Below are 27,239 nucleotides of genomic sequence, written 5' to 3' on the forward strand. Positions count from 1 at the left end.
AGCATGAAAACATTAATTCACAAACTATGTCCAATGTTAATAGGTATGCCATGCAGTAATTTAATTAGATGTGCCACTAGCATGAAATTATGAATGAATGCAAATAACTTGTTCGTGACTTTCTTCAGTTCGTTTGTTAATGTCATCTAAATATTTTTTATTGCTTATTTGAGAAGGGGAAATTCTGCTGAATCGTGAAGTCTTTACATACGTAAGCCCATTCATTAAATTTTATGCTACCTAAAATATGCATCTCTAGATTCTGCATCACACATCACCAGAAGTACTGCAAAGTACTGAGGATGACTGTTTCTCCAGGGATGAATATGTCGTAAAATTGTGTAGAAGCTAACTTGAAAATGTGTAGCAAAAAAATAGTCCAAGTTCCCTTCTGCAAAACAATCTAGTGAACCATTGTACCCAAGTTCAAGTTTAATAGTATGGCATATGAAACATTCTTAGTGAAAGAGATTTCAAGAAAATACTGCGTGAAGATTATGCATGCAAGTTGGCATAAACTCCAGTTCGGGTGTATGGCCTATTGCAAAAATTAGAAATGTGCAAGATTCTCCCACATCGTTAAGACGAATGAAATTCCAGCGTCTGAATGTTGCACATTCATTCTGATTAAACTTGTTATTGTGTCAGCAAAGCATGCATGGTTTCTGTCTTTAAGAGGTTGATTTTTATGACAGCAAACGTATAATTTTGTCACGTAAAGAGTAATGGCTATTAGTTTGTGCCAATCAAACCCACTCAGCCAATGTTATTTAAATAAATGGCATGCAGATTATAAAAGACCTTAAACTTGAACTTGACCTTCCCTCTTTCTTTGCCCATTGAAACCTGTGATTGAAATTCAATCGATCCGAACCAACGAGATAATGCTTGTTATTATGTATGCATTATTGTAGTTCATGTCCAACTGGTGTCAAATTTTGTTGCCTCGTATATCATCTCATCCATTTCTCATGATTTCATTAATCGAGTAAACTTGTAATGGTTTGGGGAGTGAAGAAGAATGCCATATAAACGATTTTTAGATAAATATATCGTGGATCTCAGCTTCGTGATGGTTTCTTCATTCCAGATTTTTTAAGAGCTGGCTGATGAAGATACATATTCCCCTCCCTTGTTCCAGTCGATGCATAATAAGATAAATAGGGTAGTCAGTCACATCATGCTATACATGTGTGTATGTATATTCACGTATGTATGAATGTATTTTATGGGCTCCTCGTATGTAAACTGGAGATAGGGACGAAAGATTGGTAAATAATTAGAGTAGACTGGTTGGGCTAGGTTACTGGATGGAGGAGTATGTAGAAGAAGATGGTTATAATTTCTTACACAAGTTTTTTATGTTTTATTTTGATTCCACTCAGACCGAAGAACTGGAGGAAGATCATCCCTCCACCTTATTTTTTACTTTAATCCTCTCATCTTAGTCTGTCCTCTCTTTTTTAAGACCACTCGTGCTAAGGAAATTCAAGGTTTTACTTATTTTTATTTTGGCACCCCTGCATCAGCTCGTGGTTCACACGGAATATATATTCATTTAATGTGCTGTACTCTCTGGCTGCTGTTTCCTTAATCCAAAGTGCATCAACTGGTAGCACATCTCCTTTCATCTAGTCGACGATTTTGATTCGGTCTCTAGACAACTTGGCGTGGAGGATGTGGTGCATGGAGTGAAATAACACAATAAGCAATCGTGAGTGAAATGATGGATAGCGATACCTATAAGATTTCAACACTTGCATAACCAGAGTATTTTTTCTCATGGGTTCGTAGCTGCTAAATCATAAACCTAAAGTGAAAGAAGTTGGTGAAAAAAATGGAACTCCCCAAAGTTTACAATGAGCTATGCTTTAATGCCCATTTATTCTCCGGTCGGCCATTGGGTGTTCAGTTTATTAGGTTAATTTAGTCCTCCGCATCCAAAAAGCTCATCATCATCAGGATTTCATGAACAACTAAAATGAGGAAGTGATTTTTTTGTTTGATTGGTGGAAAATCGTAAGTGGGATAAATACATGAAAAAGTTTTGCAGGTAATAAAAGTTTTGATTTATTAATGCAAGCCAATTTTTCAACGTCATTCTAGATGACCCTATTAAAGCCCTATTTTTTAGTCAACGTAAAATATCAAAAAATATTAATCAGCGTATGTAAATATCTTACAAGGACTTTAGAATATAAAAGAGTTGCCATATTTTTATGAAACATAAAGTCGCAATATTGAAAGAAGAATTTCAAAATCCTGACACCACTACCGGTTGACAAGCAAAATTTATGTCTAAGTAGGTACATAGTCTCCATGCAACGATTACCTATCTCACTCTAACGATACTGCTCTTTATGGACTAACTCAATGTCTAGTATATTTATAGCTCAACATGCAGTACGACAGAACAAGATCGCCAATCTTGTCAATATGAGAAACAGAATCCACGAGCTCATGTTTTCCTTGTTTTCCATGAACTTGACTTTTTTGACATTCAACCTAATTTCAATGTTAAATGCTTGAATAATATCGACGAGTCGCCTTACGACGGTTTTACACCAACGTGGTCTCTATATGATCTATTCTCTCATGGCTCATTTTTGATTAAGCTGCAGAAATGTATAAATGATATCTGTTATTAAATTGTATGCAAACATATTCATAACACGGAATAGTGGTCTAGAGATTCTGAACATAGTATAACAAAGATGAAACTGCTTGCAAAAAACGCGATTTTAAGTTTAATTTAAAAGCAAACAAATTTTGGATAAATTTCTGAAAAAAAATCTTCACATTATGGGTTTCTTTGTACGAATACGTTGTTGGTGTATAACTGTCACATGCATGTGAGCAGGTTTCATCTCCATATCTCTCCTCTATCTTACCTCACTCCATTGCATACAGTTTGCCATTGTTTTAATTCAGTAAACACAAAATTATCACAACATCATTGACATTCAAACCAAATGACATAATGCTAAATTAAACGTACGAACCATGCTAACCCAGCAGCCACTTTTTATTAGCCATGTTTTGGAGTCTCTATTCCACACAGATTATATTTTCAATTCAACTTATTATATTTTATTACATTCATCACTAAACAAACAGAAAGCATGGAAAGAGGGAAATCGTATCTACTATTAATGATCCGATATCCATATCGTATCATCACCTCATTTAGTCGTCATCCGTAATAAGCAGTGGATGAATATTTTCCATGCACCAAATCAGCATGTTGTTCGTTATAGAAAGCAATTTCCAACCATGTACAAGTTTAAACTGGCATGATGGCTATGATAAGAGATGAACAGCTCTAAAGCAGCCTGATAGTTGTGTCCTATAACATATATGACTGAGTGAGTGCAGTGGTGCAACAAAAAAATATTAGTTTTTTCTTTTTTGCAAAAGTTGGAGATTGCCAATTACAGATTTGATTGACATTTTTGTGGCAGGAGAACTCGTAAAATTCTTCATTGGACATAAACTTTCATCTTCAAAAGCTCAACTTTGACCATAAAGTAAGCTAAACGCATTATTTTAAAATCTTGTCAAAACTTTTAGGTTAAGGTTAGAAGCTTGAAGTCTGATTGAATTTCTGATCGCCGAGTCTAAAAGTCAAAATTGGTAATCTTGAAACATGACTGACTGAGATGTTGAGGAGACGGAGCCCAGACGATAGCCACGGGAGACGAGCGCAAAAAATATATATTTTAGCTTTGAGCACTTTGGGTAATATTTCTTGAGATCTGAAACCGGTTTGATTAGTCCACGAGTTAGAATCACTTAAAAAACTAATTTGCAAAAATACACAAAATTGCAAAACAATCAAGAAGCATGTTGAAAATTTGCATGTGATGGCTAAAAAATCCTGGAGATGAGAGACTATATGCTTAATTTTGTGCATTTTTCAATGGTATTACGAGACCAAACCTGGTCTATAAATTGGTTTTAAAAATTCCATGTATATATAATTTTCGATTCTTGTCATGTACTTAAGTCTGTATTTAAGTTATAGCAAAGTCAAATTAAAGCAAAGTTTTTAGAAAGTTAAAACCTCGCGTAGAATTTGATAACTAGATTTTTAAATTAGTAGGCTAACATTTTCTAAATATTATCACAAATTCACTACGCACTGCGTTCATTAATTATTTGATGACGTGATTGTGGTATTTTTTAACACCATTATTGCGTCTAAGTGACGCAACAAGGTATGGTCTTTGGTCAAGAAAACGATTAAAGTAGCCGATTTCCAGACAATGTGCATGATGTCTCATCATCATATACTTACATGCCTTCCAGCACTAAACACCTGGCAAAAGCTCCTTAAAACAAACGTTTATGAAATCGTTCTCACCAAGCACCTGCAAATAATTAAGTTTGTCCAAAGAATTACTGTGCATTACGTTGGAATAAAACCTATTTTAGCATGTGCTTATGTACATCTCCAATAATTCGTTTTCGGTGGGTCGTTGATGCATACTGTAAATATTTCCATAAGAACTTCAATCTATATGCATGAGCTAAACATGTGCATTTAGCTGAAATCTTGTGACACAATGATGAGAAAGTTCATCCCTGAAGAACTACTTGATACACACATGCTACTTTATACATCGTATAAAACACAGTAAAGATCAGGTCGTGGAGGTGACTTATCAGTCATTGGTGTGACTTTAGTGGAGTTTGTTTGACGGGGATAGGACAACGTTACAAGGAAAAGTTGGTTTGCTCGAGCATAAATAGCAGTGCATCAAGTGATGGCAGAAGAAGTGACTTTAATCCCAGCTCAGTTTCTCAACACCACTCTTGTGTTGTCTCACAATCACCTCATCTCTCAAAAAAGCTGCTTAGGACAACAGTGTTCAGATTGAATTCTCTTCATTCACAAGTGGAGAAGAGCTAGAATGGTGGTTGCATGAGTGCATAATGCTGGTACGAGTCGACGTATGCAGACAGTGACCAGACGCACTCTCCCAAGGACGCAACGTGTCCAAAGTCAAAAATCTTGTGAACATACTGGACAAATAGTGTGTTTCGTAAAGTGGGGGTTAATAGTTTTCCGATTAACTCTTAGTTAGTTGCACCAATAGATACACGTAACTCACTCTTTCACAACTGTGTCAGTGGTTCCATGCAGGTCAGTGCATTTTGAAAACGAATTGTATGAGAGGGAGTAGTACTTTATGCATATTGATAAATATCTCTGTACGAAATACTTGGATATTACTCCATGAGTGTCACACTTTATAAATCATTATAGTTTTCCTAGTAAAGTACTTTTGGATGAAATTCTAATTGTGCTTAATGTTATATATTTAAATCCAAACTATATTTTCCAACAGTTTATGCATGGACTTGAGTGCATATGTGTAAAACTTATGTATCTTTAGCAGGAAATCCAAGATGCATAGTATATGTACAAGTGCCATTTTATGTACAATAAAAGACTCTTCAAAGACAAGTGCAGATATTATCTATATACATATGTCCTCTGTCCCCTAATTTTACTGTTCAACCCAGTATTTCATCAACGTCAATATGAGCTTGCCATTGCACTTATGCAATTGATTTGCTCTCAAACCAACACCGATAACATACTGAATATGAGCATGTATGTATTTTTCAAATAATCGTTCAAATGATTATAATTGACGAGTAATTCTTTCCACTGCCAGACTGCAGAAAGGCGATGAATGCATTTTATTGCATTCCTGATTCTTGACCCTAAACTATAGAGTCGTAAAATTGTTCTCCGAAAAGCAATTTATATTTGCTCTCCGCCACGTGAACCACACTTTACATTATGCATACAATAATACGCTGTACGTTTTGATATATTGCACATTTTAAGTTGTACCAATCATATCATAGCATGTATGTATGTGCATATGTACATATGTACATATGACTTGGGCACATGTACGTATACCTTGTATGTATCAATGCCAATGCAACGCAGCTAATATTATGCAAACATAAATGCCAGCAAAAACTGTGGTAATAATAATCACTCAAGAATTTTAATGTAATTTGATTGTTCCTTCTATTCTTTTGCAGGAAGAAATGACATGTTCAATTTGGAATTTGACTAAAACATTTTACACCCTGCCGTTTACAAACATTCCAAATTAGCAAACCCAGTGGGCAGAGGGGAGTAAAGATAACTTATTATCAAATAATAATAGGACATGACGATGATACAGAAAGCTTTAAACAATGCAAAAATCATAATATCCATTAAACAAATTGTGCGCATACCAAGTCCAAATAAACAACCCTGAAAACGAGGTCTTAAATTTGATTACGGTCGACTTTACGAGAATACGTAATAGTTCCTCCTCGTGCTGGAATTTGAATACGTGTATTTGTGACAATGCGTAGCACCGACTGCAAACTTTGTGAAATAAATCAAGTCTTTGGACCATACAAAATAAACATTAATTGAGCTGTAAACACACCACTGTTAGTGCAAGTGCCAATATAATTGTTTTTGTAATGGATTGATTTGACGGTGCAAAGTGTCAATATTTAAATCATTAAATGCGAATCGACATCGAAAGTCTTCAAGATAACTTTACACCCTAACAAATATATACATATGCATTTATGCATACGTACCTATGTACCTACAACTGTTTTGTGGATTTAAGTTAGTTACATACACCAGTGACCAACATAAATGAGCCCCAAATTAAAATCCAAGTGGTTCCGTTGGCTTTCTCCAGGATCAATCTACGTAGATTCTGGAAAAGAGTCGGAATTTGACGTGAGTTATGGTGAGAAAGGAGATGCAAACGCTCCCTTGAAGGGCACAATTGGATCTCAACCACAGTTTGCGCTCTTTAACAAGACAAACTCACCAGATCATCAAATGAAAGGAAACAGAGGAGGGGTGACAATTTCTGGTACATGTTACACATATTGCACAGTAATTGTGAATGGCTAATTTCTCTTTCTACGGCATTCTTCTTTCAAATCATCATTGGCACCATAACAAAGGTATGACTTCACGCTGACAGTAAGTATTTTATCACTGTATTTAGGATCGCGATGCTGCTCTGTCTTTACCCAGTTCTTTTCGTCGATAACGGTGGAGGTATATTTGTAAATCTATAAACAAAATGTCGTGTTTATATGCAAGTGAATTATAATACTCCGTGTTTTCCTCCATTCAGCCAGTGGTCTTCTTGTACATGTTATCCACATTTTCTCAGTATGCATCATTCCAAGTAGGTTCAGAACATTTACTTAATTACACTTACATGAAATTACATGTAATTTCGTATGCATGCAGAAAGACACGCGTTTAAGATCTGGTTTGTTTACGGTTTCAGGACCTCGTTTACATGAGGTCATGTCTCCAATCGTACCCTGTCTCCACGTGCGATAAACTCCAATCGCCGGAATTCGCCAAAGAGGCTGAAGCAGTTCAAGCCATGTCATCCCACCTCATCCTCGTCTGCACCTCAGCCCTTGTACTTCCGTCAATTTTCATTGCCGTGTATCTTGGGTAGGCAATACACTAATTTACTAGAAAACTATTATTTTATTCATTAGTTATCACTGATGCGTCCGCGTATGCATACAAATAAAATGGAAGCAATTAACAAGAATTACTTTGATTTTGATAGCTCGTGGAGTGATAGGTTTGGACGGAAATGGCCAATCGTGCTGCCTCCGTTGGGTGGTTAGTAATAAATCAACATTTATTCATTCTTTTTTATCCATTCATTTGAAAAATTCGAAAATCATCGATCAGAATTTGCTACATTATGTTTCGAACAAATTTCATTTGTTAAGGATTTTCATCCCTAATTCCATTTTCTCGGTTCAAAACAGGTCAAAACTGAAACTTTTATTTCAAATCCGATGTTTTGGGTGTTCTAAACAAAATTTTTGAGAAACATTTATCAAAAAATATATATTTGGATTCTTTGCTATGATTAATTATGTTTAGACACCATCACGTTGCCCAATTAAAAAAAACAGTTGCATTGTTTAACAAATATGTATTAAATATGTATTAAATCGGCAATTAGCCGATTTAATTTTCATTAGCATCGAATGTGCTACCGCTATTGGAATGGCTGCCTCTTTTAATGAGTAGTCTGACCACGTCAAGTGTATAAAGTGTACATTATACATACACAAGTACAATGCGTACATATATGTGTTAACAATTTATTTATATTTATTTTAGGTGTTTTGGCATGTGTGGTGTACATCATTTTGGCTTTCCAACCTCATCTCCCAATCCAGTGGGTATTTTCAGCCTCCTTCCTTTCAGGTCTATTTGGGGGCTTCGTGTCGTGCATCATGAGCTGCATGAGTTATGTGTCATCAATTAGTTCAGAAGAAAATAGGACCGTGAGAATATCTCGATTGGAAGCCATGATATTTCTGGGTGGAACCGTAGGGCCCTTCCTTTCAGGCTCCCTTCTGGTACGTCACACTTTATAAATCATTTTAGCTTTTTTTAGTAAACTTATACATTTCTAGTAAAGTATTTAAATCTGTTAGATGCAATTCTAATTATGCTTTTTAATTATAATGTTGTATCAATCCAAACTATCTTGCAGGAGCACATCGGACACGGGTTTTCGTTTGTGTTCATGTTGATCTGCTACGCTCTCGCATTTCTCTACGCTATATTTTTCGTGAAAGAAGTGCACGGCGATGCGATTAGGAGTGGAGGAAATGGAGCCCCAATTCCGGAAATTGATGGGGTTAGACCGCACTCTGCGGCATCATCAACTTCAGTCGTTTCATCGTCTCTCAAATCTTCAACACTTGAAGGAAACAGGCACACAGAATTTCTAGACCTCGAGGAGGAGGAGGAGGTGGAACAATTACTTTCTCCCACACCACACTTGGGTCTTGGCCTTAATTTACCAGATGTTGCAAGATCAGCAACACAATCCGTGTATGTTGATACCACGTGTCATAATTTTGACCACCAACAACATGACCATTCATATCCTTCACCGTACCAACCACTCAGCTCGGGTAGCGGCCAAAGCCATTCAAATTTTGAGGATGGTTCTTCTTCTGCATCAGAAGATGGACAAAGAAACATTTTGAAGAGATCGAAAGAGTCGCCGCATGAATCGCACGAGGATGTCTCCTGCTTTTCCAGGTATTTCGGATCCGAGCATTTTTTTGCTGCCCTGAAAACGGTGATTAAAAAGAGGGAAGGAGGACGACGCGCTTATCTCATTTTGACACTGGTGGCAGGATATATTGGAATGATGATAACCGCAGGTGAGCACAACATTTTCGCTCATAATACATGCATAGAAAATCTAAACACACTTACAATTTTTTGTTAAATATAATTCTAAATATAAAATCAAGAAACATATGCATCAATTTTGAACAAAGTGTTTTTTGCACGAATAATTCAAGCACAAATGACATACATTCAGATATTTGAAATGAGGCACGTGCCAGGATTGGCAGTGGTAGTGTTATGCACATGTACTATTACAAATATTCCATGCCAGAAATTGGATTAAATAACAATCTTGCTCTTTTTAGGAGAGTTGGACGTGGCTTTTTTGTTTTCGAAAGGGGATCCGTTGAAATGGAGCCATAAGACGTTTTCATACTACTTTGGACTGAAATACATGCTTGGAACACTTGTGCTTCTTGTGGGGATGCCGCTTTTTCAACATTTTCAGATAAGAGACAGTACGGTCTGTATAGTTGGTCTGATTTCTCGGATGGCTGGACTAGTACTTTATGCCCTTAGTCCCAATACAACCGTGGCGTTTATGGGTAATCATTACTTTTAATCTCAACTATTTTCTTGGCTATGCAGCGTTGGCAATTTTTAAAATGCATCAATCATCTTGCGTAAATGCAGTTCCCTTCACACTTACTTTTTAATAAAAGTTGCACATATTCTTGATGAGCCCTTTAAGCCAAACTGTATAACTTTTGTCGTTAGTCAATAAGTACGAGCTAAATAATTAATATAATTTTTTACGCTTTTTGTTTTGTTGATTTGCAGTACCAATTGTGGCCATTTGCAGCTTTTTTAGTATCCCTGCTACACGATCTCTCCTGTCAAAACTGGTCTCAAGTGATGAACAAGGTGAGTTTTTACTCTTTAATTTGTCACTCTCTATTAAGAGTCCACTACAAAAGTATCTACATATGCGAGCAATTTCAAATTCTTGTACGGCGTGGAAATTCCTATGTGGAAATAGCAAGAGTTTTTTGTTTGTTTTGAGAGTAAACCATATTTTACTCTAAACATTCACGATTATTTGCAGGCATCGTCATCAATTAATTAAAACCTTTCTACTATGAATAATTATGTACGAGTGGCATATTGAATGAAAAGTAGGTTGTTGAAATGAAAGGGAAATTCTGTCAAGTGCACCCAACAATGAGTAGCTGCATATTATGTACATGGATATAGGTTGTAGGCCTGCAGGGGCAATATTGAGATATAGGATCTAGTTCACCGTTGCAGCAACCTCGATTCGTTCATTTTCTAATCAGAGAAAGTCTTTCGGCCAGGATGCCATGGTGCAGATGCAAATATGTCCTTCGTCACTGTGAAGAACAAGACAAAAAGTTGCCATCCACATGTATTTCCCAATCCAAAATTCAATCTACCTCAAGCTCCGTATGTACATACTTGGCATGCAATGAAGAGTGCAATGCAATTTTGACAATGCAATGAGCTCATTGTTAAACAAGAGAAATTGCTGCGCAATTTTGATGGTGGACTAGAACATACATAGCTTGCAATTTATTCTTTGTACCTAAAACGTGCAATTAATATCAACAAAGAACATGTGCAGTATATATTTTTATTCTTCTAATCTGGTTTATAGAAATTAGTATTCGATTGCACATGCATTTAACACTCAAGCTGTGAAACAAGTTAGATCTCGAAAATATACACTATGTAAATACACTTTTGACATTTACTATTTTGATTTATTGAGGATAAGTACAACTGCTTAGACATTACAATGAAAGGACCTATTTATGCGAAAGGGTCAGGATCAGGATATTTTTATTATTAAAGAATCGACTTATACTAGAACCAAATGTAATCTTGCTGACATCAATATTCGACTCATGCCACTGCTACTTGTGTTCATGTACATACTGACATGAATGACACCCTACCTCTCAAAAGACTGAGATTAAGCAGAAGAAACTCATGAGGAGAAACCTTATGATACGAAAAAAAATCAGATGAGATCATTCCGACATTCCTTTAGATTTACCCCCAGTTTTAAAAATCGTCACAAGCTGTCACTAATAATTTTTACAGGTGCATGGTGCCCGCAAAATTGGTTTTAAAATAAATTGTCATCTTACAATTGTCATCTTACATTGTTAGAGGAACATATACGCTTCCACTTTATTCATATGTAAATATTAATTTCTTAACAGTACAGATAAATGCAAACATTTGTAATTATCATATTTAGGTGTGCGAAATTTACATACGAATTCTCTAATTTCAGGAAAAATATTCGCGTTTTTCGCCATCATGGAAGATTTTACAGTTATGACTGCGTCAATTCTCTTCAACAGGTTTGTCATACATGCATAAATTGCTAACCTTTATTCGCAGTATTTTGATTGTCTCATTCTTTGAACAGTTTGTACCCTTTGACCAGACCAATTTTGAAAGGTTTCATCTTTCTTCTGGCCGCAGTGCTACTTATCGTTCCTATTCTCATCATGTGGTAAGCGATGATCTTCTGTTAACCGTCCACTGAACCCTGCTGCATAGCCCGTTGTTTTAATTAATTAGCATTTTTGTCAATTTCTATGAGACATACATAATTGCTCTTTGTAGACATGCTATGTACATACATTTGCATAGATATAAAAAATATATATGTCCATTTGTTGATGGAGGTCGTTCAGTTTGATCTTACTGCATTCGACTCCTTAATTAATGTGGCAAATTATGTCTAGAGACGCAACAAAGGTATTAAAAAAGACTGCACAGACACATTCTAGTCAAAATAAAGGGTTTTCAAGATTGACCCAGTTCTCGGGTCTTTATCAAATTGTAAATTATGTAAACACTTGAGATTTGAGATGATATTTGTTTGCATAAACAATAATTTATTGAACTTTGACCTTATTCTCATTACTGGGGCAGTGGGTAATTGTGAAGCTCTCAGTTACCCGAACTTCATTTACATATGTATACTGATTGATGTACATATATTTACTATTTTTATTTCTCCAGGTTCATTGGTCGTCGGTTGTCTAAACTGGAGCGTCTGGAGTCTGCGGTAACTAACGCTCCTCACAGCCCAGATTTACAGCAAAACAATGCGTTGTAAACTTGCACAAACCTGATGATGAATCATTTATTGTCCTTTCGAGAAAAAAAATATGGTGGTGGGTGTTATGGGTATTTATTGTTATTGTACGATAAAGCACAACAAAGAGCTTGACAAAAACAGGGGTCGTGTTGGTAGGAATGAAATTTAGAAATGTACAAATGATGTAATTAAAAAATAATAATCTACCAACAACGCTTGTCCTTATTGTGATGATAACTTTGAAATAATAATTTTGTGGGTTACGGACTGACTGTTTTTTGTATGTCTTACTTGGTTTTGGTAATATTATTGAACTGCAAGGTGTGTCCAAAGTATTGTACCTAAATATTCTAAATACATTTTATGTAATTAACCGTGCATGAGAACAGAGCATGAGATAAAAATAGATGAATACAAGTTGTATTAATTTACATAGATTGAAGCACACGGGATTTTCGAATTTATTTAGCTGTAATATATTTACTGTAGTGTATATATACGCACTTTTGTATGTGATGCACATTGACAAAACTGTTGGACTGACTGGGTGATCATCTTTTTTTAGGTATGAAATGAAAGATTCTTATATGAAAATAAATTCTGTTATGTGAGATCCTTCACAAAATTGTATTTTGCTAGCAATTGAAGACAAAAGTTGCAAGAATTAAAATAATTTAAAAAACTACTTTTTTACAAGTACTGCCTGCATGCATGTAAGTTTAATCAAAGGATAATTTCAAATTACAAGCAAAAAGTCCTAGTAAGTATGTATGTAGATCCCCATTTAATGTATTTACCTTGTTTATAAATACATCATGGAATTACTCGAGATGGCAATTATTCTCAAGATTCCAATTTACCCTAAATTAAAATCGAATGGCAATTTCTGGATGATTGAGCAAAGTACAAAGTTTCAACTTTCCTTACTTATGATATACTCGGAAAAAGTAGTTATAAATAATATTATTGTAAGGGAACATTACAAGTTAAACCAACTCGGTGTGTAAGGTCCTTCCTGACAAGTAACTGAAACATTATATGTACATACATAAGTACACTGAATATATGTATAAAAATAATAATTGTAATCCGTACATAACTCAAAAGACTGGTAGTAATTATTAAACGAACTTTTAAATAGTTGAATATGTAAGATAAGAATGTAAAAAAAACTATTTTTTGACTTTATGTAAAATGTATCCACAAGTTTGATGTGATGAAACTTTTAAATCAAATAAAAACAATCAATGTCTATTTCGACCACCATCTGTATTCTTGAATTTCTAAATCATTGATCGCGATCGCTTGTACAAATAAGACGTAATGCTTACTACAATCTGTGGTCAAGGATGTGCGAATTGACAGGACACATTTATAAATAATTATCTCGTGGTATAACTTTTACTAAATACGTGTATTAAGGTCCTCCCATGCTTGATGAAATGCGATTTCAGGATTTAAGGCATGTGCATAATAATTTTCATAATAGATGATACCATTTCTGAGCTTCATTTTTGTTAACCACTTGAAATGTATGATGAAGATAATGTGTTGAATAACATTAACAGAAACGCTGTTAATATGAAATGCTGTTCTACATTCGAAGATCATCCTGAGTGTTCATTCTTGACTTGGCAGATCTCGGAGAACATTGTATATTTGGATCGAATTGGGCTAACTTTCCTCTGAAAATGTCGTCAATTTTTGAGACCTTGAACAACCTCAGCAAGCCACTGCTGTTGTCGAAGGGTGCACCCAAAATAAGGTACTTAAGTGAACGCTACAAGTTAAATGAAAACTATTATCCAATCAAATGCAAGTAATTTAACACGACGAATATTTGTGAACCATTGAATAATTATGATTTACTAGAATTGACGACTGGACCTTCCGTCTTCACTATAGACTGACCGCCCTCCTTTGCATCCTCTTCTCGGCCCTGGTCTGCATGAAGGTAAGTGGTTAAGAGGTTATTTGTTTCCTTTAAATTTATTTTTTCCTGTTTGGCTTAAACTCTTAGGAATATATTGGGGACCACATCAAGGTATGTTGACTTTGGTGGGTGGCATTGGAGTTTATACGAAGAAGATGAGCTTTCCTCATCTTTTTCGAATAAACTCCAATTCAACATATTTTGGGCCAAAACTAGTGCGTACACATGCAAGAGGACGAAGGAACGGATCCAATTATTCCTAAAAAAGTGCTCGAAACTTACTGTTTCATCACGACGACATTCACGGTTTGTGCATATAAGCGGACAAATTTTCATGAAATATAGACAATTGTTCGTTCATGGACTATTACTATGCTCGCTAAATAGGTTCCTTACAATTCAGCCACCAGCCTTATGAAAATGGATTATAAGACTTCAACCATGCTTGGAGGTAAGGGGAGTTTATTGTAGATCCATTTTTAATGCCTAAGAAATAAACCATACAAAGGTAATACTTTTCCAGGGCCTGGCTACATTGAAGGAAGAAATGAAAAGGTTTTCCACGCCTACTACCAATGGGTGATTGATTACTTACAAATTTTTTACTCTTCCAGTGGTATTCATGTATTTAGTAGTTCCTGCAAAAAAACTGAATCTTCAACAGGTAAATGTCTATCTATTCCTTATGGGCGTGCTGTTTGCAATTCCTCATGTAATTTGGAAAGCTGTGGATGACAACAAGTTAAAGAATCTGGTGCAAGAGTTAAATGTTAGCCTATTTAAGTATGAAAGTATATGCACGAATGTACATATATACACACATCACTTGCATTATTAAATACAGGTACCAGAACTACCTATGGGGAAGTCCATGAAAAGCAAACAAGTTATAATGTTAGCAGACTACATTGTAAAATCAACTGGGACACATTCGTAAGTTCAATTTTATAATAGCATGTGCTTATTAAGTACTTACGTAACGTAGGTGTCAAATACACTGGGTCGGACAAAAATCACAAAACAATTAATAATTTAGTAGCTACATGTGCACACAATATATGAGTAAATAATTTGCTCTTTTTCCGGTTGCAGTGCTTGGGCAATGACATTCCTGTTTTGTGAATTTTTAAACTTGCTTATCCTTGGAGGCCTTTGCTATCTAACGGACCTCTTTTTAAGTAAAGAGTTCTCCACGTATGGAATTAAGGTTCTGCAGTTTTTGGAAGGTATGCAATTAACACGTCTCCTAAATAATGGTGACATGTCTCATAAATAATATGCAAGTCGCATACATTCAAAACGTTTCCTGATATTATTTTTGAGGCCTCATATAGACCCATAAGTAACTCCTAAATTGTTTGATAAAAACGGCCTTTATTTCATATAATTATCAAGGAGACCCTGAGGACAGATCAGATCCAATGGCCGATGTCTTCCCGAGAGTACTAAAAAATACTGAAAATCGATTATTACATACCCAGATCAAACGATAATAAAGACTAACATTATGATCTGTTGTAGGTCACAAAATGTGATTTAAGCACTTATGGACCGAGCGGTAATTTGTTACATATTTCATTACAATTTATACATTAATGTACAATTAATTTTTCATTTATAATTTAGGATCCATTCAGCGATTTAACGCATTGTAACCTTTTATTTTATAACTTTGCTTGCTTGATTTGTTTATTTATTTTACTTATTTATCTTATTTTAGGTGCCTTTTACCGTTAAATGTCATAAATGAGAAAATCTTTACATTTCTCTGGTTTTGGTATGTAGTTAGAATAAAATGGAATTCATGGTATGTCTATTAAATGAAATATTTGACATGACCAAAGGTTCGTTGCTGTGTCGTTCGTCTCGCTGGGTGGATGGATTTATCGATGCATGACGTTGCTCTCGACCAGAATTCGGTGTCAATCTCTTGGCGTTGATTCTTACAAGACGGTGGTGAAGCAGTTGACCACGTCGGACTGGGTGCTGCTTCACCTACTACGACAGAACCTGGATCAAATCACCTTTGACAAATTACTTTATTTGGTTGATGAACAGCTATAGTGTGTCACCTATTTATTTATGATTAAATAGTACACGTTTCATTCACATATTTCTACACATTCTATATTTATTCATCTCAACTCAACTTATCTTATTGCATTACAAATATTATTCTCGTGTCTAATAATAGTAAGATCAATTTAACAAACAAAAAGTCTTCTTTCCGTTATTTCTTAGTTCTGGCGACAAAGTTGAAATTCGCCCCTGGTTGTTGAAAAGGCTGGAATTGTCCTTGTACTTGGGGCTGCTGAAATTGTCCTTGTGTTTGGGGTTGCTGAAATTGCTGCTGATGCTGAGCTTGTGGTTGCTGTTGTTGTATTTGGACACCTTGCTGTAATTGGCCTTGGGGTCGCTGTTGTTGTTGTTGACCTTGTTGACCCTGTTGAGGTACGTTTTGTTGAAAGGGTAGCTGTTGCTGTAGTTGACTAGTAATATTGTTTGAACCGTTGCTATTATTATTATTATTAGGGTTGTTCTGTTGATTCTGGGGGTTATTAGTATTCGGTTGAGCGTTATTGTTGTTGGGATTGATACCACTTGGTTGTTGAGAAAGGTTCGGATTGTTCGGATTCCCACTGGGATTATTGCTGGGTAAATTTTGTGGAACGTTGTTGGTGGCGGCAGTCCCCTGATTGTTGTTGTTATGCTGGCCCCAGCCTTGATGCCCTCCACTTCCTTGATGTCCCCCACTTCCTTGGTGGTGGTTATGATTATTCTGACCCCAGCCTTGATTATTTCCTTGATTATGTCCAGGGTTGTTTGGCTGCGACTGGCCTGAATTACCCCACCCCCCACCACCTATGTTATTATAATTATTTGATCCCCAACCTTGGTTATAATTAGTCTGACCCCAATTCCCACCTTGTTGGTTACTGTTTGAACCCCAGCCTCCTTGATTTCTTGGTCCTTCCCCTCCTGACTGAGTTTGCTGGTTCCAACCGCCATTGCTTTGACTATTGTGATTGTTAGAATTCCATCCTTGATCATTATTTGATGACCCTTGATTAAATTGGCCTCTCCAACCACCACCACTGTTCCCTTGATAATTGTTGGAGCTACCGCCTGAATTCCAACCACCACCACTGCTCCCTTGATAATTGTTGGAAGATCCGCCGGAATCCCAACCACCGCCATATCTTCCACCGTTATCCGGAGCGGACTGACCCCAACCCCCTTGATTTTGGTTAAACATTGATTGTCCCCAATTTCCACCCGATGCATATCTCCCAGAATTTCCCCAACCTCCTTTGAAATTTAATAAATTAAGTTTTTAATTAATTAAGAGTTTGGCTTTCAGAATTCATTGTTTGCTAGTTATGCGTACCACTACCACTACCACCTCCTGAACCCCAGCCAATAGGGACGCTCATTCCCCAGCCATTGCCACCCCCTGCAACAATAGAAAAAGATTAGACCGTCTTTACAAACAATATTTTTTTGCGAGAAAATTAATGTTTGTTTATGTAAGCATACCACCGTTGTTGACCCCACGCCACTCGTTCCCACCACTAGAACTAGAACTGCTACTACTCCATCCATTTCCGTCGTCATCATCATCTGCAGTTCCAAAGCCGCCCTTTCCTAGCCCCCCAGCTAAGGACCCAGCAATCGATTGCTTGAGAGATCCAATTACCCCCTTGATGGTTGCTACCTTCTGCAAGAGGGAGGACAGTATTGCTAACTTTGCTCCTCCCCCTCCCCCACCTTGACCCCATCCACCTCCTTTAGGTCGCGATCTGCCTCTTTTCCCCCATCCTCGTCCTCCACCATTCGATCCTCCCTTCGAACCCCCCTTTTTACCACTGTTTCGGACGGCACGCCCTCCTTCACTCCATCCACCCCCACCTTATATTATTAATTACAAGTATTATTAATTATTATAAGTTTTCATTATAAGTTTTCATTATTATAAGTTTCATTCGGACAAAAGTCCGAATGGGTTATTCTCCAAAATACCTGAACCGCCACCACTATTCCATCCTCCTCCTCCTCCAACCTCAATTTCGTCGTTCCAGGCCCCCTCATCCCCAGAGGGATTACTCCAGCCACCACCACCACCTCTGGTCCAGCCTACTGCAGATGAGCCACCTCCTCCCCTCCAACCTCCCCCACTGTCTACCCCACCATTGTTGTTATTGTTTCCGCCCCACCCATCCCCACCTCTTCCTCCTGCAAATGTGACGCCAACCAACAATAGGATTCGAGATGTCTGTAAAAACTCGGAAAATTATTGTCAAACTCTAAATTATAAATCTTGTTTTACAATGTAGAATCCAAGTTTAACTTTTGATTCAAAAGTGAAATAAAAATTACCATAAAGATGTTCATCATGACTCGAAATTTTAAATATTTATTGGATATGATATATTGTGCTTTGGTTTAAACTTTGTTTGTAGTAATTATCAAGTTCCTTGTACTTTTTTCCGAAACCATAATCCTGTCGTAGAGGTTTACAAGCAACTTGCGCCAAAGTTTCACCCGACGCCCACACACTTGCCCTTTCAATAATTGACTGACACGAAAGACATAATCGTTCACGAGAAATAAGTCATAAAATTTACAAACACATATTATTACACACATTTTCTTTACAATAGGATGCAAGCAGCGTGGGAACTATTACACTAGATTCGAATACATAATATCATGGCACATGATACTCATCTAGACATAAAACAGCAAAGGTTTAGTTAGTTTAGTGAATTACGTTTAGTAAATATACATATGTACGTTTAAACCCATTAAAATATGCACATATTACAGGTTAAGTAATTAGACCAGCTGCAAACTTAATGTATAAGCTTCTCTACATAAATTTCTCTTATGCAAGGGAAGATCTTATCAATAAAAGTATGAAACAATTTCCTCAAAAATACGCAATTTTATGTTTGAAATACCTCACTTGCTGTTTTTGCCCTTAGGTTGCCCAAGTTTTGAAGCATTGTTGACTTTTCGATATTGATCTAAAATACTCAAAAACTTGACATTTTAAGTTTTAAGTTAAGGGAGCATCGTAATACATATGTCATATGTAGTATAATACGGATTAAACCAATAATCATGAACTTTTATCATCATCGCAGAAGAACAATAGAAGGATGACTTCAACATTTTTATAGTTGCATTACAAATTGAGTATAATAATAAAAATAAAATGAGTTTGCATTGCCAATAATAATTAGGGCAGTGTCACACGCTGCACACAATAAATTGGTATTTAAATCTGCAACAAAAATGTGACATTGCCGGAGAGCAAAACTATTTGTTAGGATAGTCTGGATAGTCATCAACTCATAGTAATCAATAGTATTCACAATTATTGTGAATAGCTGTTCTATGATAAAGCTACAGGACAACCAAAAATGGATGCAGTAAAAATACAAGACGCATGGTGGAAACTGCTGAAAAAGTTAATAAGTAATTGTAAACATAAGCGACAATTAATTTACAAATGTAGCCTTTCTGACAACAATTAGAAGTAGAAATGCAATTAAAAAACTATTTTTGTATGATTTTTCTTATAGACGGGGCGAGCTCAACTTCCTTATCTTCCATGTCTTCAAATGGCGATTTTGAAATGGATTCCATCTCCGCGCGTTTTAAGATTTGACCTAAAAATCGAAATAAAATAGATAAAAAGTAACTCGTAAAAATTAAATGTTTTCTCATGGAAGAAAAAATCAAACTTCTAAGCCTTCTAACTTTGCAAACCTAAAAATTATTGATTTTTAGATGTATTAAAAATTAAAAAAACACGGAGATGAACATTTTTTCAAAATCCTTTGAAGACATGGAAGATGGGAAAATTGAGACACAAAAATTTAATTCAAAACCGGCATGCTATGGGCCCTTAAGGATATTAGCAAAAACACGATTGTGGTGGTGCTCTACCGAGTCTTGCTGAGGATGGAGAGAGAGAGAGAGGAGAGTGACTCTCTTTCTCTCTCGTCCTCAGTCTGCAGGTTGTCTCCGAGGAAGCCGGTGTCATAGTTCCGGGCTGGAAGGGAATCGGCTCTTCCCAAAAATTGAGTTGTTTTTCTGGAAAATTCGTAAATTACAAGTAATTGATTTGAGCTACTTATCGGTCCTTGGGTATGTAAAATATTACGTATTATACAAGTATTTTAGAATATCTACAGGCTACAGTTAAAAGAGCATGTTATTGCACCAAAATGTAGAAGTTTTTTTGAGTATGAACGACACTCGAAGCAACATGATTCCGCTGGATAGGTTTTCTCATAAACACGCTTTTCAAATAAAAGGTTGAAAGATTTCGGGGTTCTGTAGGGCCCGTCTTTAGGCAAAGTGCATCGAACCTGTCCTTCCACGTGTTGGATAGTCTAATGAATAGATGACGAAGTTTTTGTATAATACGCTTTGTGATTCAGTAATGAAATTACCAAAGTGTTCATATTAAATATGTACATTAAGCATATTAATTAATTCGAAATAGAGAGCAATACACATGATGCACGGATTTGACAATGATTTATTTATGAAGGCTCCGTCCTGGCAGACCTAAGGCAGTGCATTTTGTACACGTGCAGGCAGTAGTGTCGTGCAGTAAAGCACGTACTCGTCCAGGGAAGTGGAAAACAGAACCGAGGAGGATGAGCAGGGAGTCGTTTTCATCCACTTCTCAATGGTAGATTAAAATACTGGTGATTGTAAGGAATGGTTTTATTTTTGTTCTTCGGTCAAAGGTCATTGAACTTTTACTGAAACGAGTACGTCTTGAGTTTAAATCCACAAGTCCTAATCGCAAGACCGAATTGACCGAAAATTCCTATAAATTCCATTTTAGTCTATTGGGATTACATTGCATATAATTAAGATTACTGGCAGTGAGTAAACTAAATAGTACTCAATTGTTGTAAGTTCCGCTTATCATCTGCTATCCTATGGAATCATAAACTTTACTTTACAATAAAATATGATTTAGTTCAAATATTGTGTATTTATAACGTACATAAACACTGGCAATTCGATTTATTCAAATACTTGTAGTCGTATAGCGGGGACTACAAAAAGGTATATGCATATGGCAGACTTATCATGAACTGCCTTTGTTGTAGTAAGTTTAACGTCCGATAAGAAATTGACTAGATTTGTATAGTTATGCATACGCATTGCTACGAACGTATTTAAAACTACTGACCTAAAGTTTGATTTGACCTGTTTTATTGGATAATTATACACATACTCACGGTGCCATCATCATTTGGTAAACACTTCCGTTGTTTCTTACACGTGCAATCTTTGGGCCTGTGAGAGACAAGCTTTCCGTTTATTTTATCACATCCTCCTCTTCTATGTATATACCTAACAAATGCAAAACGATAGAGGTATTATAGTAATATTGACTAACTCAATTATGCATATTGTGCATACAGTTTCTCATGCACACACACTATATACAATATGATTGGATAAGTGTAATTTAGTGTGATGCAACTCATCGAAATCATATCAAATCTTAATGATTAGTGTTTGTACATGCATAATATGCATGTACAATAATAATACCCTGTAAAAGCATAATGCTTTTACAGGGTATTATTAGCTCATGAATCCATTTAATTCAACAAATTATTATACAGGTCGTTGTTTTTTATGTGTTTTTTGTAGGCATGCAAGATGAAACGGGTATCTACTGAATCCAAAGAGGAGGTGACGAAAAAGTCAAAATTAAGTTCGAGCAACAATATCTTGCAATTAGATCACGACGTTGACAAGATATCCAAATTAAGGAAGGAAGAGAAAAACGCAAACGATTTAAAACCAAGAGTTCCTCCTCCTCTACACGTCAAAAATGCACCAGTGTTCTATCCCACAGAAATGGTAAGTTGTAAATAGTTTTAACCTACATTCCTACGTGGATTATTTTTGGCTTACTAGTTAGTGCATAGTGGGTACTAGGCACTCCCTGACATCGACAGGTTTAACGTGAAGGGGTAACAGTGGAGTGGTACCGTACCACCCACAGTAGGGTCACCCATGAGATGTTAATGCTTTAACATGGGGTTTATGGGAGACACCCCCTTTCCATTTTTTGGGGTGGGAATTTGGGTTGGTGGGTCTCGCAGCAAATTATCTATCTGAACTCTGTGTCTAATATCTGTGAATATTTTTAGGAGTTTAAGGATCCCTTCACTTATTTGGAAAGCATTTATGCAAGGGCTGAGAAATTTGGAATATGCAAAGTCGTTCCTCCAAGCAATTGGCGGCCACCCTTTTCTATCGACCCTGATAAATTAAAGTTTTACCCGAGAATTCAGCCACTTTACCTTCTCGAGGCCAGAAGACGTCTCTGGGACACTTTCCACAATAAGTTGCGCCAGTTTTGGTCAATGTATTTATTAAAAATCAAATATCCAGTAACAATTGGAGATATGGAGGTAGTTACATTTCTTTTAGTTTTGTTTTACTACTAAGAATAATATGACAAACAAGTATTAATAAATACTACTATGCAGGTGGATTTGTCGGAACTTAATTATGCACGAATGGAGATAACCATGGTCGCTGGCAGCCTAAAAGAAATCAGTACAGATGAATGGAAGCGTGTGGCGACTCAACTAAAATTTGATTTGAAATTGGCTAATGATCTGAGGGATTTGTATGAAACATTGATCTTACCAATGGATACTTTTACCGCAAGGATCAATGAAAAAGTGAATAAACACGTCCAAGCACAAAAGAAACTTTCCAAATCGTCCCCACGGAGGCGAAAGACTATGGCTGGTTCACGAAAAAGCCCAAAAGAGACAATGAATAATACGACAATAAGCTCAGATCGTGATCCAGGAGACTTCAATTTCTACCAAACAACCACTGCCTTTGTGGATAATAATTTTTGCAGCACATGTAAAATATACCCTGGACGGGACGACATAATTGCATGTATGGTTTGTAAAGCCAATTTTCATACGAGCTGTGTGAAAAGCTACCAATTCACAACCAGTTTCCTCTGTTCAAGTCCCACTTTTACTTGCACTGGTAAAAAATATTTTTTATTAATCGTATTTAGATAAAATCACACGATTATTTCATTTTCCAATGTCTTACTTTGTGATGAGCTTGTTTATAAGCCTGTGTCATTTTAAGTGAAATCGCAAATGTATGAATGGACATGGAGTTCAAAAATCTTGTTGCTGAAATTTTAGAAACATATTTTATGACCTCATTTGATATCACAACAAGGTCTCTGAACTCCATTTCTGCATTTGTGATTTCACCAAATGACGTACGCTTATAAGAATGCTTGTCTTGTATTTAACCAATAATTTTATCCAGCATTCAATAAAACTTTTTTTATTCATTTATAGGATGTGGTAGTTATCAGGCCTATAATGACCCTCTGCTCACATTTGGATTCAAAGATTACCTTAAAAAATTTAGTTTGACAGATTTTGGAGGTATAATAGTTGCTATTGCTATTTCAAATTTGTTAGCATAAAGCGAACATGTTACATTCAAAGTTTATGTTTTTTTATACCCCTAGATTATGCTGATATATACAAAAAAATGTATTTTGGAGTTGATAATCCAGCGGAAGTTCCGGAACGAAAGACTGAGAACGAATTTTGGAGGCTTGTCCTTGGGTACCATGAGTATGCGTCCGTGCTGTATGGTACTGACTTGCATTCCAAAAATGTAGGCTCAGGTTTCCCCGTTAAGAAATTGAACACTAAAGGGAAAGTAGTCATACATGAACAAAGCGATGAATTGACGGAATACAAGGAAAGTGGATGGAACCTGAATAATCTTCCAATATCAAATTCGTCAGTTTTAAGGCACATTGGCAACAATGTCTCTGGAATGATTCTGCCATGGATTTATGTTGGAATGGTTTTCAGTGCGTTTTGCTGGCATGTAGAGGACCATTTTACTCCGTCAATTAATTATTTGCACTTTGGAGAAACAAAAACTTGGTACGGCATTCCTGGTTCACAAGCAGGTAAACCATGATTTATAAAGTTGTTTGAAAATATTTGTATAAGCAAAAACAATTCCTCGTCACCGAAAAAGATATTTGATTTTTTTTCCTCAGAGGATGTTGATCAACGCATTAGGGAGTATGCACCCGCATTATTCATACTGACTCCTGATGTGCTCCACAACTTAAATACGATGATACATCCAAGCGAATTTACAAAAGTAGGAATAAAAGTGTCTCGAGTTGACCAGCGTGCTGGTGAATTTGTCATAACCTTTCCCAGAGCATATCATGGTGGATTTAATCAAGGCTTCAACTGTGCCGAAGCTGTCAACTTTGCAACATCTAAATGGATCCCGTTTGGGTTTGAAAGCATTGGTCATTACATGAACGCTAAACGAAACCATGTGTTTTCTCATGAAGAACTGCTTTTCAAGATGGGCAGCAATCCATCCTTGCTTGGATTAGAAGAAGCAAAAGAAATTTACTTCCAACTTAGCATATTCATAAGAGAACAAGGCTCGCTAGAGTCGGATTTGAAGAAATTGGGTGTAAAGTCACGAAGCCGTGTGATATTTGAAGAAATCGAAGACGATGATGACCGCACCTGTTTTTCTTGTGCTAGAACCATGTTCTTCTCAATGATCTCATGCAGTTGTCGTTCGAATCAAGCTCCCAATATGAAACAAAGCTGCCCTGACCATTTCCGAACGCTTTGTCGTTGTGCTCTTGCTAAGCGACAGTTCAAATATCGGTACACATTGCGCGAACTTGTGGACTTTGATGTCAAACTCTTCTCCAGAATTATTGAACTTGCGTACAAAACAACTCTACCTGCTATTGATACTACTCAGTTTGTTAATGTTGCAACAACGGTAGACTGAACAGTTGAAATGTGCTGATGTACTGATTTTAGTATGTGGCATTAATTTTTTTTTCTCAAAGTTGAAAAATAGTTTGCATTATGAATAGTATTTTGCCTGTCAATCAAAATTTTGAGTGCTAATATGTTACAATCTTATATTTTATGGTTTGTTACTATTGTTAATTTAATTTACCAGCAGAATCATTTATATTATTCTGATTGTTCGTTTTGTTGACGTTATTGCTATTATAATAATTTTCTTTCGTAATTGCAAATATATTTAACAAAACAAAGATCTGGAGAGTCGTTGACGCTCAATTTGGATCACACCATCGTAGATTTCATTTATAGTATTACATATATAGTAGTATTTAGAAAGTATTTATTTAATATTTTTCACCCAAATAATATAGTCTAAATATAAGTGAAAATTATTTGCGGGTTTTGTACAATGTCTCTTGAACATTTTAAAAATAAAATTATGAGTTTGTTGCAAGATACGTATTATGTTGATCTTAATAGTAATAGAAAATAAACGCTGAAACAGCATACTTGAGGTTTCTAGTATTTTACCTAAAAAAGAATTAAAATAATAATATCATTTATTCCATTGCATTTCATGCTACGATGACGTTGATTGTACAGGAAAACTGTGGATAAGTTATGCATACTTGGATTATTTAAAGAATACAAAATACCAAACCATGAACTTGAAGCCATCAACCCTGTTCTTTTTTGATGAATATTTCAACATTGCAAACATTCATCATCATAAATATATCACCATCCCATTTTTTATATCAGCACCAATATGCCATCAATCATTCACATTGTTTTCAATTATGTATTTAAGTACGTATTTAGTAATTTAGTATCTCTGTTAATCTTGTACTCCACGTGCAACGTTCATTTAATGCATTTCATGCCCTTAGTACAATTGTATATATATCGCCCACTGATTAAACCTACATAATTCTACGACACAATGCATACTTCATCTCCTACGCAAATCTAGGGAGAATTACGCAGGTCCGAAAATACCACGACTGAATGCGGTTGAGATTTTGCAGCCCAAGTGGCACTGGTCATTGCCTATGTAAATAATTTCAAGTCATGGTAATCATCGCTACTGGAAGTTATGGAATCTTCTGATGTCATTGTCAGCGTATTTGCCAAAATTGTCAAAGGATGCGATAAGGTGACAGGAATGCAATGATGATGGACATTAAATTTAATTGTATTACGCAAGCAGACATTATCGATATTATTATTTGTACCCGACAAACCACTGTCATCAATAAAAAATTTTGCGACCACAATTCCTAACCATCATAGTCCAATACATGCATAAATCTAAATCTATCTAAAGCGTATAATATAGAGAAGATACGCTGGAAATGTTTGTCTGCAACGGAAGTAAAATAATTTTCCGTGACGGAAGTGAAAGTAGAGAAAGCAATAATATTGGTGGGATTTTTAATATCAAACTAACTCTCGCCCGGCGGGAGACGGGCTTATATGCTAGTATATGTATAAGGCGATTCCGGTGCGTAACTTTCAGACCCATTCAGTCAGAGAAAGATTTGACTACACATTCTACACGAGTTCGTGGGACCTGCGTAAGAAATATGTCGTACGTCTAAATATTTTCCTACCCCGACCTATGCGGAGAGGTTAACCCTTATGATATTAGGGCTCAAAGGGCAGGTTATGTACATGTATGAGATGTATGTATGTCATGTATCAATCAACATAAAGATGAGCTGGTATGCGAAGCCACGAGGCATTTCGAAAATTAGTAAAAGAAAGATAAACAATGAACTGCGGGCCAAATGTTTCAGAAGTTAAAGTTTTTACTAGTTTGATTAATTCTAAAATATCAAAGTACCCATTTTCCAATAGAGCAATTTGTAATTAATATGACGTAAATAATAAGCATTTGCATTTTTAAGTTAGGTTTTTGACAATGGGCTTTTCACTCACAGCAGAACATACCACAGAAGTACATGATATATGATGGACAAATTCGATGAATTCTACTTATTGTAACAATCAACAGGATTCGATGAATTAGTCTTTGTCAAGGTTGTGAATTGTCAAGGCCAAATTGGAGGAGTG

General features: G+C 36.1%; 4 protein-coding genes across 10 annotated transcripts; 3 read left to right on the top strand and 1 right to left on the bottom strand.

Annotated features, from left to right (window-relative positions):
- The first annotated feature begins 1,355 nt into the window (after positions 1-1,355).
- Positions 1,356-13,586, top strand: LOC110861134 (proton-coupled folate transporter). Of its 5 annotated transcripts, none has more exons than XM_035856009.1 (13): positions 1,356-1,493; positions 6,067-6,914; positions 7,053-7,105; positions 7,185-7,238; positions 7,344-7,519; positions 7,641-7,696; positions 8,210-8,451; positions 8,589-9,270; positions 9,547-9,786; positions 10,022-10,105; positions 11,502-11,571; positions 11,640-11,726; positions 12,242-13,586. In XM_035856009.1, exons 2-13 carry the CDS (start codon positions 6,689-6,691, stop codon positions 12,336-12,338), a joined length of 2,067 nt encoding a protein of 688 aa, XP_035711902.1. In that variant the 5' UTR covers positions 1,356-1,493; positions 6,067-6,688; the 3' UTR covers positions 12,339-13,586. The 5 variants fall into 5 exon arrangements, with proteins under 5 accessions (XP_035711902.1, XP_035711891.1, XP_035711897.1 ...); XM_035855998.1 differs by lacking the exon at positions 1,356-1,493 and adding an exon at positions 1,509-2,053; XM_035856004.1 differs by lacking the exon at positions 1,356-1,493 and adding an exon at positions 1,509-1,714.
- A 364-nt stretch (positions 13,587-13,950) lies between these two features.
- Positions 13,951-16,362, top strand: LOC110855474 (innexin inx2). Its single transcript, XM_022103884.2, has 14 exons — positions 13,951-14,085; positions 14,193-14,274; positions 14,341-14,364; positions 14,470-14,559; positions 14,641-14,704; positions 14,777-14,832; positions 14,918-15,022; positions 15,098-15,186; positions 15,346-15,479; positions 15,649-15,695; positions 15,775-15,811; positions 15,880-15,904; positions 15,974-16,030; positions 16,098-16,362. Exons 1-14 carry the CDS (start codon positions 14,012-14,014, stop codon positions 16,315-16,317), a joined length of 1,104 nt encoding a protein of 367 aa, XP_021959576.1. The 5' UTR covers positions 13,951-14,011; the 3' UTR covers positions 16,318-16,362.
- Positions 16,363-16,364: 2 nt separating this feature from the next.
- Positions 16,365-19,013, bottom strand: LOC110843848 (glycine-rich cell wall structural protein). Of its 3 annotated transcripts, none has more exons than XM_035846071.1 (6): positions 18,631-19,012; positions 18,274-18,526; positions 17,791-18,162; positions 17,642-17,707; positions 17,179-17,562; positions 16,365-17,115 (listed from the first exon to the last, which is right to left on the bottom strand). In XM_035846071.1, the coding sequence occupies exons 1-6, from the start codon at positions 18,646-18,648 to the stop codon at positions 16,484-16,486; spliced, it is 1,725 nt and encodes a 574-aa protein (XP_035701964.1). In that variant the 5' UTR covers positions 18,649-19,012; the 3' UTR covers positions 16,365-16,483. The 3 variants fall into 3 exon arrangements, with proteins under 3 accessions (XP_035701964.1, XP_035701965.1, XP_021945588.2); XM_035846072.1 differs by having other exon boundaries at positions 16,365-17,091; positions 18,631-19,011; XM_022089896.2 differs by having other exon boundaries at positions 16,365-17,562; positions 18,631-19,013.
- A 1,270-nt stretch (positions 19,014-20,283) lies between these two features.
- LOC110841704 (lysine-specific demethylase 5D) lies at positions 20,284-25,702 on the top strand. The gene is made up of 7 exons (XM_035848112.1): positions 20,284-20,377; positions 21,946-22,158; positions 22,452-22,715; positions 22,794-23,316; positions 23,646-23,735; positions 23,822-24,277; positions 24,371-25,702. Exons 2-7 carry the CDS (start codon positions 21,955-21,957, stop codon positions 25,138-25,140), a joined length of 2,307 nt encoding a protein of 768 aa, XP_035704005.1. The 5' UTR covers positions 20,284-20,377; positions 21,946-21,954; the 3' UTR covers positions 25,141-25,702.
- The last annotated feature ends 1,537 nt before the right edge of the window (positions 25,703-27,239 follow it).

Source organism: Folsomia candida, unplaced genomic scaffold (genome assembly GCF_002217175.1).
Source record: "Folsomia candida strain VU population unplaced genomic scaffold, ASM221717v1 Fcan01_Sc001, whole genome shotgun sequence".
Taxonomy (NCBI): Eukaryota; Metazoa; Arthropoda; class Collembola; order Entomobryomorpha; family Isotomidae; genus Folsomia; species Folsomia candida.